Source organism: Pleurodeles waltl, chromosome 3_1 (assembly GCF_031143425.1).
Source record: "Pleurodeles waltl isolate 20211129_DDA chromosome 3_1, aPleWal1.hap1.20221129, whole genome shotgun sequence".
NCBI lineage: Eukaryota > Metazoa > Chordata > Amphibia > Caudata > Salamandridae > Pleurodeles > Pleurodeles waltl.
This window is the reverse complement of record NC_090440.1, coordinates 664,682,313-664,699,118: the sequence shown is the minus strand read 5'-3', so window position 1 is coordinate 664,699,118 and position 16,806 is coordinate 664,682,313. Positions and strand designations below refer to the sequence as shown.

At 42.8% G+C, this 16,806-nt stretch overlaps 1 protein-coding gene across 2 annotated transcripts in view; it reads left to right on the top strand.

Annotated features, from left to right (window-relative positions):
- Nucleotides 1–6,096: 6,096 nt before the first annotated feature.
- Nucleotides 6,097–16,806, top strand: part of B4GALNT4 (beta-1,4-N-acetyl-galactosaminyltransferase 4) — a 701,168-nt gene continuing 690,458 nt past the window's right edge. For both annotated transcript variants that reach the window (XM_069223201.1, XM_069223202.1), the window contains exon 1: nucleotides 6,097–7,860. In XM_069223201.1, coding sequence (XP_069079302.1) covers nucleotides 7,710–7,860 — 151 coding nt within the window. In that variant the 5' untranslated portion in view covers nucleotides 6,097–7,709. The remainder of the gene's footprint in view (nucleotides 7,861–16,806) is intronic.

The following is a 16,806-nucleotide window of genomic DNA, read 5'->3' as shown; positions in this document are numbered from 1 at the left end:
AATGTTATCACCAATTGCATTTCTAGAAAGAAATCCTTCTTTTACCTCACCTTCTGACTGAAATCCCTTCAGTTTTTGGAATCTTACATCGCAACTGAAGTATTTTTCTTCATATGTCTGATTGGAGCGAAGGGACAAGGAAAGCCGGACCCTCCTGCAGGAAACTAGAGAGTGAAGACTAGAGCGCACACCTTAAGAAAACACTAACAAAACATAGCCCCATCTTTGATTTAGTACTATCGAGAGCTAGCACATAATCTTCACGCTGATGGGCACAGCTGTTAAACCTTCCTGAGCAAATCTGAATCTCATGTACATTCACTGGCAGACACAGCTTTTTTTTTGCATAAACTGATGGGAAAAGCTCCTTCATTAGCATCTTCTACCAACTTCACAAGAAGCCTGTCACGCTGATGGGCACAACTTATTTTAACAAGTTATAGTAGTTATTAATTGCATTTGTTTATGCATAAGTTTACTCTGTCTATTCCCTCCCATTTAAAAAGAGTGTATGTCAGCTGAGGGCACAGCTCAACAATTAACCCCTCCATTGTTATAGGAACATATTATAGATAATTTTATATGTCTTTCTATTGCTGAGGTAAACAGTGAACTTTAAACATTTATGAGTACATGCCAGTGATACTAATTATTTTCTGTGAGTATATTGAGTATATTGTTATCTGTTTGCTTTATACATGGCGGCGACAAATGTGTCCCAACCCCCACCCTTTTTGGATGAAGCAGGCGAACCAACCATACCCTGGAAGGAATGGGAGAAAATATTCATCTCATATCTGATTGCAATAGCAGGGGAAAAATTCTCTCCCTTAAGGAAACAACACATATTACTTCACAACTTAGGTATTCAAGGGAGAAACGTTTATGAGAATCTGCCAGATCCTGAAAGTGAGGATGAAGATGCAGATAGCGAAGCTGATGTTTACTATAAAACTTACAACAAATTAGAGAAACATTTTGGTCAAAGAATAAACATTGTATTAGAAAGGCACAAGTTCTTTTGTAGAATACAAGGAAAAACAGAGAAAATGTATAGTTACATTACTGTGTTAAGAGGTTTGGCTAGTATGTGTGACTTTGGCCCATTGTGTGACTCCTTAATTAGAGACCAGCTAGTTTGTTGCACGAACAACCACAAGATTCAAGATAAACTATTAGCAGGAAATCCCGACTTAAGGGAAGCAATAGAAATAGTTAAAAGTATAGAACACACAGAAGAGTGCATTAGAGAAATGAAACAAAACAACAATTCAGACACTATCCACTTAGTGAAAGATCACCCAGGCAAAGAAGTACAAGACACAGGAGAAAGGAAGAAAATTCCAGACTCTCTCAATAAAAAGAAATTTGAAGAAGAGAGAAAAGACAAATTAAAATGTTTTCGATGTGGAAATTTTAATCATTTAGCCAACAATATCAATTGTCCTGCATGTTCCGTAGTCTGTAGGAAACGCAATAAGAGAGTGCATTATGCTAGACTATGTAAAAACCTAAAAGATGAAAGAAAAGGTGTACATGTTGTGGGAGATGTGGGGGAATGTACTAACAAATATGTTTTCCAAGTGGTAAGTGAAGTATCGACTACTGGGAGTAGTTATCCCACGTGTGACGTAGTGTTGGATGGAGTATTGTTCAAAATGTATGCTGACTCATGCTCTGCCTACACATTGATCGATTACAACAATTTTCAAGAAATATTTAAGGATAAAACGTATGTTATCCTACAACCTGATGTAGAACCTGGGGGTACAACAAGGATCCCATACCATTAGTAGGAATGGTGAATATGAATATAACTTTTAAGGAACGCTCCACTGCGGGAAAGATCTATCTAACAAAAAAAGGATCTAATTTATTAGGTTGGGCTCACCAAAAAGCTTTAGGAATCAAACTTGATCCTAACAGCCAAGAACCTGTGTTATCAATTTTGGAAGGAAGAGAGAACTCAGGATGGTATCAGAAACTATGTGAAGAGTTCTCTGAAGTATTTAAGGATGATTTAGGCCATCTCAAAAATTTCCAACAAGAAATCTAACTAAAAAACAACGCAGTACCAGTCATACATAAGGTAAGACCTATTCCCCATTTAATGCGTGACCCTTTACAAGAGGAATTGGATAAGCTGGTCAAGCAGAAAATAATAGAACCTATAGAAAGTTATTTATGGCTCGCTCCAATTATAGTCACCCAAAAGTCTGGAGTGAGGGGTCTTCGTCTCTGTGTCGACTTAAGAGATCTCAATGCAAATATTTGGGTGGATAGATTTCCTCTGCCCAGAATAAATGAAATGATCAGCGTAATTGGAGAGGCAAACCATTTTAGCGTAATTGATCTCTCCTCAGCATACCACCAAATAGAATTACACGAAGATTCCAAATCCTTAACCTCATTTATAACTCCATTCGGAGCGCACAGGTACTGGAGAATGCCATTCGGTCTTGCTTTAGCAGCTGCAGTGTTCCAGAGAGTCATGCAAAAAATTTGGAAGGGATAAAGAATGTTTTATGCTTCCAAGATTACATACTTATGTATGGCAATTCTACAACTAATCATGACAACTCATTAAGGGAAGTTCTGTCAGCACTCAAAAAAGCAGGTCTAGCCATAAGAAAACACAAATGCCAGTTGGGAGTCCAATCAGTAGATTACATAGGACATTTCCAAACATGGAATTAAACCTAAAATTGATTTAGTTAAGGCTGTAAAAGATGCTCCTCCTCCAACAAATAAGGAGGAATTAAAATCCTTTTTAGGGTTAGTTGAATACGACTAAATTCATCAAGAATTTTGCAGATATTGCTGCACCATTAAGAGCCCTCTTAAAAAAAGGTACTCATTTCAAATGGGACGGGGAATGCCATGAAGCCTTTGAGTCTATCAAAAAAGCCATTGTTAGTGCCCCTTCCTTGGGAAATTTTTACACCAGACGTAAAACCATCCTAACTACTGACGCCAGTGGGAAAGGAATTGGAGCATCCCTAACTCAAATGGTGGAAGGCGAGGAAAAAATCATAGCGTTTGCTTCCAGAGCATTAAAAGATACGGAATGTAATTACTCCACAGTACAGCGTGAAGTACTTGCATGTACTTGGGCTATTTCACACTTTAAATACTTCCTTTGGGGATTACCATTTACTGTACGCACTGACCATACGCCTCTGATTTATATATTTTCAACGAAGGGGCGGGAGACCACCACTCCTCGAATAGCTAAATGGCTCATAGGTATGGAAGGTTACAATTTCAAAATCGAATATGTTCCTGGTATAAAAAACTCTGTAGCGGATTGTCTATCCAGGCTACCATGTGTACAGGAGGAAAATGCAAATAAATCTGAAGAGCCTGTATTAATGATTGATATCCCTAGTATTACAAGGGAGGAATGGAACACTTGCATGGAAAACGACCCTACTCTATTAAATGTGAAGGTAAGGATAGTCCAAGGATGGCCCCCAAAGTCTAATGGCCTAGATCAGGATCTAAAACATTTTTGGGCTGTGAGACAAGAATTAAGTATTGTTGACGACAAAGTCATGAGAGGGGAAAGGATAGTACCACCTAAGGGCTTGTGGGATAGGATTACGGATTTGGCCCATGAAGGTCACTTAGGTAGAAGTTTAACCAAGGCTAAAGTCAGGGCCACGTATTGGTTCCCGAGCATGGACCGCATTGTGGAAAATAAAGTCAGGGATTGTTTGACTTGTGCCATGAGCGACAAAAGCAAGAATACCAGATGCGCACCACTATCCCCCGTGAGTGTGCCATCCAAACCTTGGGATAAACTGGGTCTCGACATTATTGGTCTATTAAAACTTTCCATGTGGGCTGGTAAATTTATGTTAGTACTGGTGGACTATCACTCTCATTGGATCACCATCAGAGTAGTTAGCAGCATCACAACCCAATCTCTGGTGAATTTCTTAACCGATACATTCATGACAGAAGGGGTGCCTAGCACTATAGTAACAGACAACGGTGTCCAATTCACTTCTGAGGAAATGCGTGAGTTGTTACAAAGGTTGTCTATCATACATCACAAAACAGCATTGTATTGCCCTAGAGCAAACGGTTTGGTGGAACGCCTTAACCGTATGATCAAAGAGTGTATACAAACCGCACACATATCAAGGAGTCCTCCTGATAAAGCACTTCAAAAAATGATTTGGTCCTATCACACAACCCCTAATTCAGTTACCAAGGTATCACCCTTCTTAGTGCTCAAAGGGAAATTACCAGGCACCAAATTGACCCCCAACTGGCTGGGTGGAGGAGAGCCTAAATGGGTTCATAGAGATAAAATGAAGAATCAAGTCAAAACACATCAGGAAGGGTACAAGAAAAGATATTACCGAAAGCATGGTTCCAAGTCAGGAAGATGGAATGTTGGCGATCGGGTAATGGTAAAACTACCAGACAATCGCCAAGGGTGTGAATCTAAATTCTCCAAACCTATAAAAATAACAGAGGTGAAGAAAAATGTAGTAACATTAGAGGATGGCAGAACGTGGAGCATGGATAGATTAACACCCCATTGTCCATCTCAGAAGTATTCAGGTATGGATGGAAAGCCAAAGGATGTATTGAAATATGATGGGAATAATCGCAGAGCTAGGGCTCGCGCAGTTCCTGTCTGGTACAAAGATTACATGCTCACTTGATTTCCCAACAGGGTATTACTTTCAAACATTCTATGAAAGTCTTTTATGGGAAGGAGAAGTGTTGTAATTTATCATAAGTAATGTTTTGTATAAAATGTACATTCTCTATTTCCCCCTTCCTTTCATTGTGTACCCACCTGCCCATAGGGATCCAAGTGTAACATTCCATTCCTCCCCATTTCCCCCTTGTCTTCCTAGTTGGTTCCTACCAGCATTCTATAACCGTTGCTGTGACAGTTGACAGCTGTGAGGAGAAATGCTCACTACAGGTTGTGGTTGGAGGCTGTTGATAATTCATCTTGCAAATAAATTATTTCTTAAAGAACATCATCGGAGTTAAGGAACATTTATAATAGTTGTCTTCTCTTCTTGGGTTGGTTAAGGTTTCTTTCACTTGGGGCATCTTGAAAAAAGTATCTCACCACCTATCTGATCACACAATTCTGGTCTTGACATGTCTTATGTCTATATAATAAAATTTTAATTCAGATGAATTGAATATAACAATGATATACTGGTTGTTCTTGACGTGTTATGTCTAGATTGAGTCGCAGCAGAATGTTCGGTCTCAATGTAAATGCTTTGATTACGATTGATTCTTTACAGGATTTTCCTGCTTAATCATATTTTTTCTCTTAAACACAAGTGCTATGTGAGCATGTTTTAAGTTCAGAAATCCTATTTTGTGGCACGATAACTCAAGAGTTTTCAGTGGTGCTGTGGTAAGGCTCGTTTGTTTTGCAGCCTGCTGTGCAGGATCGTGTCTGCAGTAACAACTTGGGGTTTGCGCGATCCATTTCCATTTATGGACTTATGCCACATCCCTTTTTGCAGTCACTATCCGCCACTGTTGTCTAACACTGGATACTGTCTCCAGCTGGACTAACAGAGTCCAGTGTGGCTGCCGCTTAGTACGACCCTCAGTGTTTCACACATTATCTTGTCCCTCTTCACTCAACTTGACAACTACCCACCAGTTGTCTGAGCCTGACACGTGGCACAATCCCCTTTGAGCTTCTCACATTTGACTCAAAAAAACATGCATCTTCTGGGAAGAGCCAAGGAGGTCGTTTTAAACCGGCACCTCTTTGCAAAGCAAAATCATTGGATTCGAAGAATGTGTTGGTTTATATCACATGATAACTGTTTATTTCAAAGTCAGGGGATACATATTGGCATCGCCTTCCCAATGTTAAGAGTCCCACTTGCCCATCGCACAAAGACATAAGTCTAAATCATTCATTACGACACAGTCTGCCATCAGTTTCTGACACTGGAGGTGTCTACGTGTGACACATATTATGATCCTCTTTGTGTGGCTCCAGCTCTTTCTCATTGGCTCCCCTTCCTCCACGTCGGGCACTTGGTACACTCCGGTCCTTGTGTATCTGCCGTCGGTGTGGTGATGATCTGCGCACGCAGCCCGAGTGCAGGATCCGCCCTGGCGGCGGTGATTGGCGGGCTCTCTGTGCTCGCGATGTGATTGGTCAGCGGTGAAGGCTCGGTAGAGATGCTCGGGAGCCGGGAGAAGAGCGGTGGAGAGAGAAGCGGGTAGTACCGGAGGAGGCGCGGAACCGGAACGGAACGCGCGCGGCAGGGGCGCGTGCACGAGCCAAAATGCAATTGGAACGCGCGGAATTAGAGGCCCATGCGTAGCGGCATCATCCTTTTTTCAGCACACCTGGATTAAGCCTGTGCTCCCGCCGAGCTGGCGCTTCAGCCCCCCGAAGTGGCGATATATAACGTCTCACCTCCGTGGATGGACCATGAACTCCAAGAAACCCTTTAACGAGCACTCCACTGTGCCTCGTGAGCCTCCAAGAGGACCTTTTTAGCACCAGCCCTCTGCAACCTCATAGCCCCACGAACGTTCATAAGCACCTAGTGTAACCCTCCAACGACACCCCCAGCAACCCGTGCGAACTCTCCCTGAGGGTTTCCAGTGAACCGCTGCCTACCTATAACACAGTGAATGTGCCTGTCACCTTCCAAAGAACCCCCATTTGTGACCTATGCTAAAATATTCTTTACCCCTGAATAGCCCCCAAGACTGGTTTCCATAGACACCCACGTCAGCCCGTGACTCCCGAACCTTCAACTTCCCCCAGGTAAATCTCATCTACAGCGTTCGTCCCGAGCTTATGACCCTGGACTGACCACTTGAAGAACTCCCTCATCAGCAGTCTCTTTCCAGAGCGTGGCCTCCAACATGAGATCGCCCCACATCATAGCCGAATGCCCTTCTGCTCGGTGGTCATTGGATTGGTACCGCCTTTAGCCCCCACTTCCACGAGTCATCTTTCTATTGGAGCCTTGAGTACTCAAGTTACATGTGGTCACTGGCCTTAATCTCCACGTGTTCCCTTACACCGGAGTGCCCTATTTCCCTTCTGCCACCGTCAAGTTCAGTCTTCTTCCCGCGTTGCTACCACTCAGCTGCCTCCCTATACGGTCACCACTGACCCGCTTGAGCCCCCGTTCCATCGTCCCTGCCAGGAAAGGTGCCTGCTTCCTTCTTGTTGCCTTTCTCACTCATGCCTCTTTTCCCTCTGTACACCCGACTCTTTACTGCAGAGTTCTTGTAACCGAGGAGACCCACAATCCAAGAGTTTAAGGAGGTAGAAGCCTGTGGAGACACGTGCATCATGCTAGTTAGAATTGAATCCCTGGCTTTTTCAGAAGTGCCAACTGTCGCTGCGTAGACATTTGCCTCGGGACTTGTAACTGTGGATGTTGGTTGCCTCTTGGATGTCTGAACTTCCCCCTTTCCCCTGTGATCCAGCGACATTTTGCTGCTCTTTTTCCACTAACCTTTGCGCTCATTTTTCCTTATGTCCTTTGTTATCCTTTGGGTCTAGTCATGCTCCACTCTTCTTGCAATCGTTGACTTAGCTCACCATTTTCACCAATTTTTTGCTCCCTCAATTGATCTGTTCAGGCCAACTAGGTGCACTGGCCACATACTATAAGCTAACTGGTGGAGCCACTGTGTGCCCGTCCCAGTAAGGGTTTGGGTATGGTGCTTCCAAGATGTTGTGGTTTCCGGTGAAGAAGATTCGCAAGCAGTTCCGGTTGCTGTTGCTCCTGGTGCTTCTCACTTTTGCTGTCTGGTTCACCTATCTGCACATCAGTCTGGTGCGTCAGGGGAAGGCGCTGCGCCTGCAGTTTGGCTACGGCAAAGGTAATTGTGCGACTGCTGTTACCTGAGTGATCCCAGACAGTTTGTAACAAACTACACTGGTTAGCTGGAAAATCTGAGAGATGTTATGATGGGCCTTTGCAGGGTCAATCATATGTCATATGTGATATATTTTGTAATTAGTTTGTTTTTACGTAGTTATGCTCCTGCATGGGACTTTTGTATTATATGTGTTCATGAAAGTAGTGCTGCTTTTTCATAAGTAAGACAGATTTTCAAACTCTTTCCCGAATTTTGCAACAAAATGTGTGTTTTTCCTCACCATACTGTCTATCGTTTTGGTATTAGGTCAATGCCTTTAGTTTGTGAGGTCCATCAAAAAGTTTAATCCACATCATTGCTGCATCAGTCAGTAGAGGTCAGAACGGGAGAAGTACATTCTGTAACGTCCATGGAAATATCTTCGTTGTTGTGGGTTTCAGTTATCTAGGCTTTGTAGAAATGCATATATTGTGTCCAAATAAGCAAATAGCCCGAAGGACAGTTTTTGTACACCTGTAGGTATTGATGTATTAATACTAATATAGAGCTTAATGGTTCAGGGTCATTTCCATGTGATTGTTCAAATGATGCAGAGTTTGATTTGTCAAACCAGTATGTTGGAAACGGCAAATCAGTTGAATGGGAGACAGTATGACCTCTGTTGCCCCATTTGCCATCAGCACCTTCCGCCTGAAACGTGACACTGTGCTCCTCCTTGCCAGTCTTTCTGATTCCCTCTGCCTTCCTCTTCTTCCCTTGTCTATGCGCCCACCTGTCTTGCATCTTGTCCATTCTTTTGCTCCTGCCTGCTCCCTATCAGTACTCTCACCCATCCCCTTTGCATAGTTCCTCCCTCTCACACTCTCCATTCCAGTCCTAAGTGGAGCAAGTAACGGTGATCTCATCCTTCTAGCATCTTTGTAAAGTGGACTTCTCATGAACTGCTTTCTAGAGACCTGGGGCTGAGAGGAAGCCCTCCACTCCACGCAGAGCACCAAGGACTTGGATTCCTGATTGGTCTCAGCTCTCGCACCATGATTACTCCTTAATTCTGCATTCCGTGCCCTTTTTGAATTTGTCTTAAGTGGTGGTAGCAGTGTACGATTCCTCACATGCCCTGTCCAGGTCGCTGCCACTACAATGTCTTTTGTCAAAGTGCAGTTAGAAAGATCCTTAGAAGAAATTCTAGGCAACCTCGAAATGAACACTTGTGCTGTGTGTGATCATCCGCATAAGAACAATGCTTTCTGTTGATTTAGAAAAATGCCTTTTAAGATGTTAGGGCGTTTGCAAAAAGCAAAGTCCATGGCAGTTAAAAGGGCACACAATTCTGTATTTGCCCTGCCGGTTTCCTGTGCTCTTTAGTGACCGCAAATCCGGAATTACAGACAGTATAATTAGGACCTCTTTAAGCTGGGTCCGCCCAGTCGCTCCCCTGATATGTTTTAAAATGTGGGTTGTTAATAACATTGTTTAAATACTGGAGTAGCATTTTGTGACCACATTGTTCAAATTGCCATGAAACTCGACTTCTGAAAATGTCATAATGGCCATTTTAAGTTGAGACTTAAATCTTTCAAACTTGTATCATTTGAGTTAAACATCTGTGAACACCTGTAAATGTTGCATGCTGAAACTCAGTATTTGGTTAAAGTCTGTGATTGTATGCCTCTAGTGTAGACTACTGGTGTTTTTGTAGCTGGCGGCTTCAAGTCACACCCTGAACCAAAGCCTTGTATCAAAGTTCTTCTGTTCTCCTCAAGGGTATTCAATTTGGCAGTTTTGATTGACACCTGATGCGAACGTCCAGATTTAAAAGCTTTCTATCTCCTCCAGAAACAGCCTCTATCTAAACTTACTATAGGTAACCAACATTTTGTTGAATGTTTCTAGTTTGCTTGGTATACCCTCTAGTTCAATTGAAAACGTTGAAGCACCTATGTTACCTCTGGCTCCAGTGTAGCCAGGAATATTGTTTGGTAATATAATATACTCTTTTTATAAATCTTCTGAAGTTGGTTTAAAATACTATCAAGTCTATATATTGTGTGAAGTGGTTTGGTTTCAAGCTTTGTAACTGATCCTAATACCAACTTCGGTAGTTTGACAGTACTTTTTGTTGTAATTAATTTTATATATTTAAGTAGTAGGATTTTTTTTTCTTCCAGAAATTAGACTACAGCATATTTGTCAAAAGTACTGAACATTGCAGAGATGTTGAGGAAAATAATGATAAATTAGAGGTGGCTGCAGTGTGAATGCTGGAAAGAGGTAATGAAGTTAGCCCTTGGAGAGAGGGTCGTTTATGTGGAGTCATGAGCATGGTAGCCCTTTTAAAGGAGACCGTGAAGAGTGTGGTGATCATTTAGACCCTGGTGGGTGGTCTGTCACGGGGCAGAGGCTGTAGCCTTTGACAACCCCATTCCATCCATCAGTGGACAGTCCACGGTGGGGAAACTCTGCCATGAACTGTGGCTTCCTTCACAGCATTGCAGGTTTGCTGAGCTGGTGCCATTTTTAGGGTCGAGCGCAAAGCGCTCTGATCCTGCTGTAATCTCTCTTTGGGCTTCTAACCACTCTCATGTTACGTCAGCCACTTTCATTGGTTCGTGGGCTTGCCGTTTAAAATCCGCTTGCTTTCATTAGTGAAAGGCATGCATACGTCATGCCTTTTCCGGTGTTTAGCCCTCCTTGAGTGCACCGACCAACTACTGGAAACATACTAGGCTCTGTGTTTTCGGTATGGTTTCTGGACTACTTTTTGCCTTTATTTCGCAGCGGGATCGCGCTCATTTTTTTTTCTTCCAATTAATGTGGCAAGAAAAGTCCGGTTAGGGGCTTACAATGCTAATAGCTCTAACTCGATGAAATGCGAGTCCTGTTGCATTGTAAATGCTTGTTTTAGGTGGAGTGCGCAAGTGCTTTGAGCTGTTGTTAGTATTTTGGGCTTTTAACCACACCCACCTCACGCCCATCATTTTCACTCGTTCATGGGCTTGCCTTTCAAAAATCCTTTATCATCATTGGTAAATGCTTTGTTTGTCCCTCCTTGGGGAGTTTTTGTTACAGCCTTGCAGAATGACCCTGTTACATGGATAACTGCACAATTGCCGAACTTTTTCCCTTTGTCTCTCTCCTTTGTGCTCATGCTCATGGCAGCCATGGCGCTTTGAAACGGCTCGCTTTTGTCAACTAATGTTTTACTTTTAATGATCAATTTATGTGACAAGAAAAGTCCATTTGAGAATTTACAACACCAATAGCTCCAACTAGAGCAAATGAGACCAATTGAATTGCAAATGCTTTTTTTTTTTTTTTAATTGTCCGCACTGCAAACATCTGGTTTTATAGAAGACAAACGCCTGGATCGAGGAGTTTTCTCTGTGTACGTCAGGAGGATTCCTGCTTGTGAATCTGCGTCATTAAGTATTTTTCCTATTCATAATGCGAGGGAAACAGAGAATTCATTGACGGTTGCCCCAAGATCAGTAGGATGGGGAGACCGCTAGCCACTATTACCCAGGGGTTCTGTGGCAGATGGGCCAGTGTTGGGGGTTACCATCGGGAGAGTAAGCTGAGTCTCCACCGATGAAATCCAGTGGTTCCCCAGCACTAAATAGGATGGGAAAACTGCAGGTTTCACAGGTAGGACTGAAGCTATATGGTATACTTCCTGCTCTGTCAGACTCTACATGAGGTCTCTTGCTTAGCGAGGAAAGTGTGAGGCAATTGAATACTAGTCAATCTTATTATCTCTGAAGAAGGGAGTCGAGGACACTGGGGATAGTTGGAGGGTGGTTTAGCAATATTTTTTTCTTGAGTAGTGGCAAGACAGCTGATCATTTGGGACATTTTAATTGAGGCTTGATTTGAGGGAGCAAGGGTTAATGATTTAATTTGTTTTGGTGGCAGGATTGTCGAATGGCACACACATTGGATTTTGTATTCTGAAGTGTAGTAATTAACTTCACATGAGATGTAAACGGGAAAGAAGATATATGAGCTATAGGGGTGGTTAGCCACGTGTATGGGATTCGAGCAAGCGTTGTGCTTTGGCAGATTTTATTTCATGAGAGGGAGCCAAATCTCAGAGCTGAAAGGTGAGATGAGTAATGCGTTGTGGGAGGGTGGGGGGTTGGCAGGGAGCTGATATGCCTGCAGCTAACTGCCATCAAGACTAGCTCGTAGCACACATGGTTTTATTGGTGCGGGGAACAGAACAAAAACCCTGATCTGTGGCAGGGCTTTGAAAGACCCCGATGTTCTTAGCTCACATGTCAACTCATGTCTGCAGGGAGCTGAATTTTTTAGGAGTGTGAATGAAGATCCGGTTATACCTTACCAAGAAGAGCTTGTGATCAGAACCTCCTGCATTGGACGCTTCTTTTTATTTCTCATTTACCACTATGCTAGAGATTCTGTCGCAGATAGTTATGTGGTTGTAGGGGAAAGTCTTGTGACATGAGATCAAACCAGACTGGGGAGATGCTTTCTGGTTTCCGTTTGAACAGTTTCTCTACATTTTCAAACCCAAAGGCAGGTTCACTTTGAACAGCGGTTTCTAATTCAAAGATTGGCACCTCACAAGGATCTCCCAGAAGTAGTCTTTTTTTTTTTAATTACCCTTTTCGAGGTAAGGCATAATAGGCAGTACTTAAACTTAAAAAAGGAACACGCTTGAAATTACTTAACATAAACTATCATCTAAGTTACAAAGTAAGTTCAATTAAAATATGCTGTTGTATTCTTTGAAATCTTTGTTCCTCCTCCTCCCTTCATAAACATTTTATGACGTCACGATTCCTTGTGACGCTCCCCTCTGTTTTCCTTCCCCACTTACAGCTCTGCTTTCACTTTCTAGTACAGTCCTCTTTCCTCTTGTCCAACCTCTTTCCTCAGCTGTCACAAGTACTTTCCACTAGGGTTGCTGTATAAGTAATGGGGCTGAACCAAAACCTCTCAGACACATAAATGGGGTAGTAACAGCATTTCTGATCTGGGTTCATGTATCATTAAGAGGAAAGTGCATGTGCTTCTCGGCAGGTCTGAGGTACCAGAAATAGGACTGTACTGTTATCTTTCATTATGGTTAAGTACCATAAATGGGACAATATCAGCACTTCTCAGCAGGGCTGCTATACCATTGAAGGCAGTGTACCAGCCAGTTTCAGCAGCACCGATACACCATTGACGGAACGGTACCAACACTCCCCAGATGGGCTTCTTTACCTAATGACAGCATTCCAGAACCTTCCGCAGCTGCCTCAGTTTTAATGGAAATTTAAAGACACTTCGAATAGAAGCTGGTGTACCTTTAGTGGACCGTACTGGGATATCTCAGCAAGGAGATTACTCTGTAAGTTCTCTAATAAAGGCATTTATCCTATATTTCTTATGGAATGTACCAGCGGCTTGCCAAAAGTAGCACAGTAGCACTTTCAGCAGCACTGCTCTATAATTAATAGGGCCATACCAGCATTTCTCAGCAGAGGTGCTATACTGCATGAGGCATTACCAGCACTTCTTTGGCTCGCTGTTTCTCCATCACTGGGAGACTAAAACCATTTCTCTAGAGGGATGCAGTGCAATTAGTGGGGCACTTCCCATCATGGCTGCTAAAGTGTAATACACAGGTGCAGACATTTCTTTGGGGGCCTCCTACAATGTATTGCTCAGTACTTGCATGTTTCAGAAGGAATGGTATACCTTTACTGTAACAGTAAAAGAACTACGGCATGAGCAAACACACGTAGCACTCATCTGGTCCAAGTAAATCAGATATCATAAATCAATAAAATAAGTCCAAATATTATTCTTTTATTCTTCTTTTTTCCGTTATAGCCAAGCCGCCAACACATTTAGTCTAGGATGTTACCCAATGACTTCCTCAGGGCTTTCTATGGCCGTAAATATATATATATATAGTTTACAGTCTTGAAGTACATATCTGATCTAAAATAACATAAATCCCCCTGTCCCTTATCATACAGCATGTTATATTAATTCAATTTGTGTGCAATAGGAGGAAACCCCAATTAGTGCTGTACATATTTACATTCATTTGTGAATATTAAACACCATATATCCTGAAAGTGATATACTCTCATATATCAAACCAGATGTCACCATTATTAGTCGTAAGGCATGCACACACTAGTGGATACCCGTCCCCCTAACTGGGGGTTTATTAGTTCTGTCCGTGTTAAATCCATATTATATACATAACGTATATTATGGCTCGTATTGCAAGATTGTTAGCTATGCTTTTGGAATTAAATATTTTGGTTGAGTACATTCCTGGTGGGAAATACTGTAGAGCAGATTTTTTATCTACATTGCCCATTGATAATGAAGGACAAGAATGGGAAACAGAGATTGAATAATGTTTTGTGGCGTGTATTGCAGAGAGTGACATGTGTTTGGATAAAAAGGAATGGATTGATTCAGTACAAAAAGATAAATTGTTATGTGAAGTGATGTATTTGGTTAAGTCTGGTTGGCCCAAAAAGAAGAATTTGTCATCAGATTTGCAATCGTTTTGGAAAGTGTCTGATGAGTTATCCATTGAAGGAGATAAATTAGTTAGAGATAACAAGCTTATTCTTCCAGAGTGTTTCAGGAGAGATTTAATTGCTAAGGCTCATTCTGGTCATTTGGGTGCCACTATTACCAAAAGGAATTTGAGATCCGATTTTTGATGGCCTAGAATGGACAAAGAAATTGATGATTTTGCCCGACATCTTGTTTGGGGTCAAGGGCAACAAGTTTTTATGTTTACTTTGTCCTTGGGACAAGTAGGCCCAACCCTCTGCAGCACAAACCCTTTGGCTGCCTGTTTACAGAGAGTGGAACTCTCTGCAGTTGAGGTAATGTTTCCAAAAGATAATGCTGTTCGAACTTGTATTTATGGTTCATTATTTGAAAGCCTTCATTATTAGGGTGAGTGCTGTAAATAAATGTTTTAAGGTCACACTTCACTACTGACGTTGGGCTATGAGGCTAAGTATAATGCTCCCAGAATGCTCTCTGATTAGATGCAAATGAAGTGTCATTTAGTAAAATGTTTTGATGCATGCTAGTATTTCCCAAAAATATTTCAAATGGAAAATCAGTGTAACCATTTTCAACACGATTATGGGAAGCATGAAAATAAACAAACACTGACAAAGCCAACTTATCTGACATATTTTTATAAGTCTTTTAGTTTCATCAACGCGTGTCCTGTTTTGACATCGCTTTTGTAACACTTTATTGTTGTGGGAGCTACCAGGCCCTCAACATTGTAACAAACACTGGCAAAAAAAAAAACCAAAACGTTTTTGAACTCTAAAAGCACATGTTGCCACCAGTGGCATAACAAAGGCCCCGCAGCCGCCCTCCAGGGGGCCCCTTCAGCACAGCACCTGCCCTGAGTGAGTCTGGAGAGGGGGCTCCTCCATGTTCTTTGCAAAGGGGCACCCTCCAGTTTCGTTACGTCACTGATTGCCACTGTAGTTCCTGACACTGAACAAAACTACTTTGTGTGCCAATATGCTCCTTGTGGAAGAGCAGAATGCGATCACTCACAGTAAAGCCAGCCGAAAGAGGGAGAAATAGAAGTTTAATAAAAACAAAATGTCTTTGTTAACACCAGACCTAATTAGGGACCAAGACCCACATGTAGGTAGCTTTTTGCATGTCGCAAACAGTGACTTTCGCTGTTTGCGATGTGCAAAAAGCACATTGCGATGCACAAACCCAGTTTTGCGATTCGGTAACCTGGTTACTGAATCGCAAAACGGGTTTGCGACTCGCAATTAGAAAGGGGTGTTCCCTTCCTAATTGCGACTCGCAGTGCAATGTAGGATTGGTTTGCGAACGCGGCCGCAAACCAATCGCAGTTTGCACCCGTTTCAAATGGGTGCTAACACTTTCGCAAAAGGGAAGGGGTCCCCATGGGACCCCTTCCCCATTGTGAATGTCACTGTAAACATTTTTTCAGAGCAGGCAGTGGTCCTGCGGACCACTGCCTGCTCTGAAAAAATGAAACGAAAACGTTTAATTTTTCGTTTAAATAAGAGCCTATTGGGTGTGCACTCCGTCTCCCAGCTTCCGCCCCTATAATCAAAGAGAAAGTAAGGTCCTGCAGAGCACTGAATCCACCTGAGAGCACCCACTTCGCTCATCACTTAGAATGGAAGCTTCACTAGCAGGAGCTCCCTCTCCAAACATGGAGCTCTCTGGCCCGAGAGGCTGAAAGGCTTCACAGGGGCTCAGTCTGAAAGCATCCAGACTTTCACAGAGAACGGACGGCCACCAGGCATGGACAACACCGAAGAGCACCTCCTCTACCCCCCTCAGAACATTAGGTCACAGTGGCCAATGGCTTCTGCCTCCAAGCAGCCATGACCCCTTTAGGTACGTTGAACGGAAGATCACATGGAGCACAGGCTCCATACCCAAGCGTCCGTGCTTCTACGCCTACAGAAGAGAAGCCCAGAAAGAGGAGCCCATGGTCCACCTCAAAGCACAGACGCCTCTACCACAGAATGGAAGAGCTCCTAACAGCTTATGCTATATCACGGAGCACTATCTTTCTACCCCAGACAGCAGAAGGGCTCAGAGAGCCTACCTCTCCAGCATGCAGTGCAGCCCAAGCACAAAGCTCAATTTCGAGGGATTTGCATTTATATCCCGAATTAATTTCTTGTTATTATTTTTATTACAGCCTAAAGCTAGGATCAAGTGCTCTCTCTTCAGGAACAAACATACTGAACGTAAATATACCATACAGCTGCCAACATACTTCCAGGGTGAAATGGAAACCAGGGCATGTATATGACAAGACACAGGGGCTGCACAAATCAATAGTAATCCCAGACACTCCCTCGATTGAACAGGGAAGACAGCCATCCCCACGCTGCAATTAAGGCTATCCTGGCTGTTCCCCCTGGCGCAAAACAACGA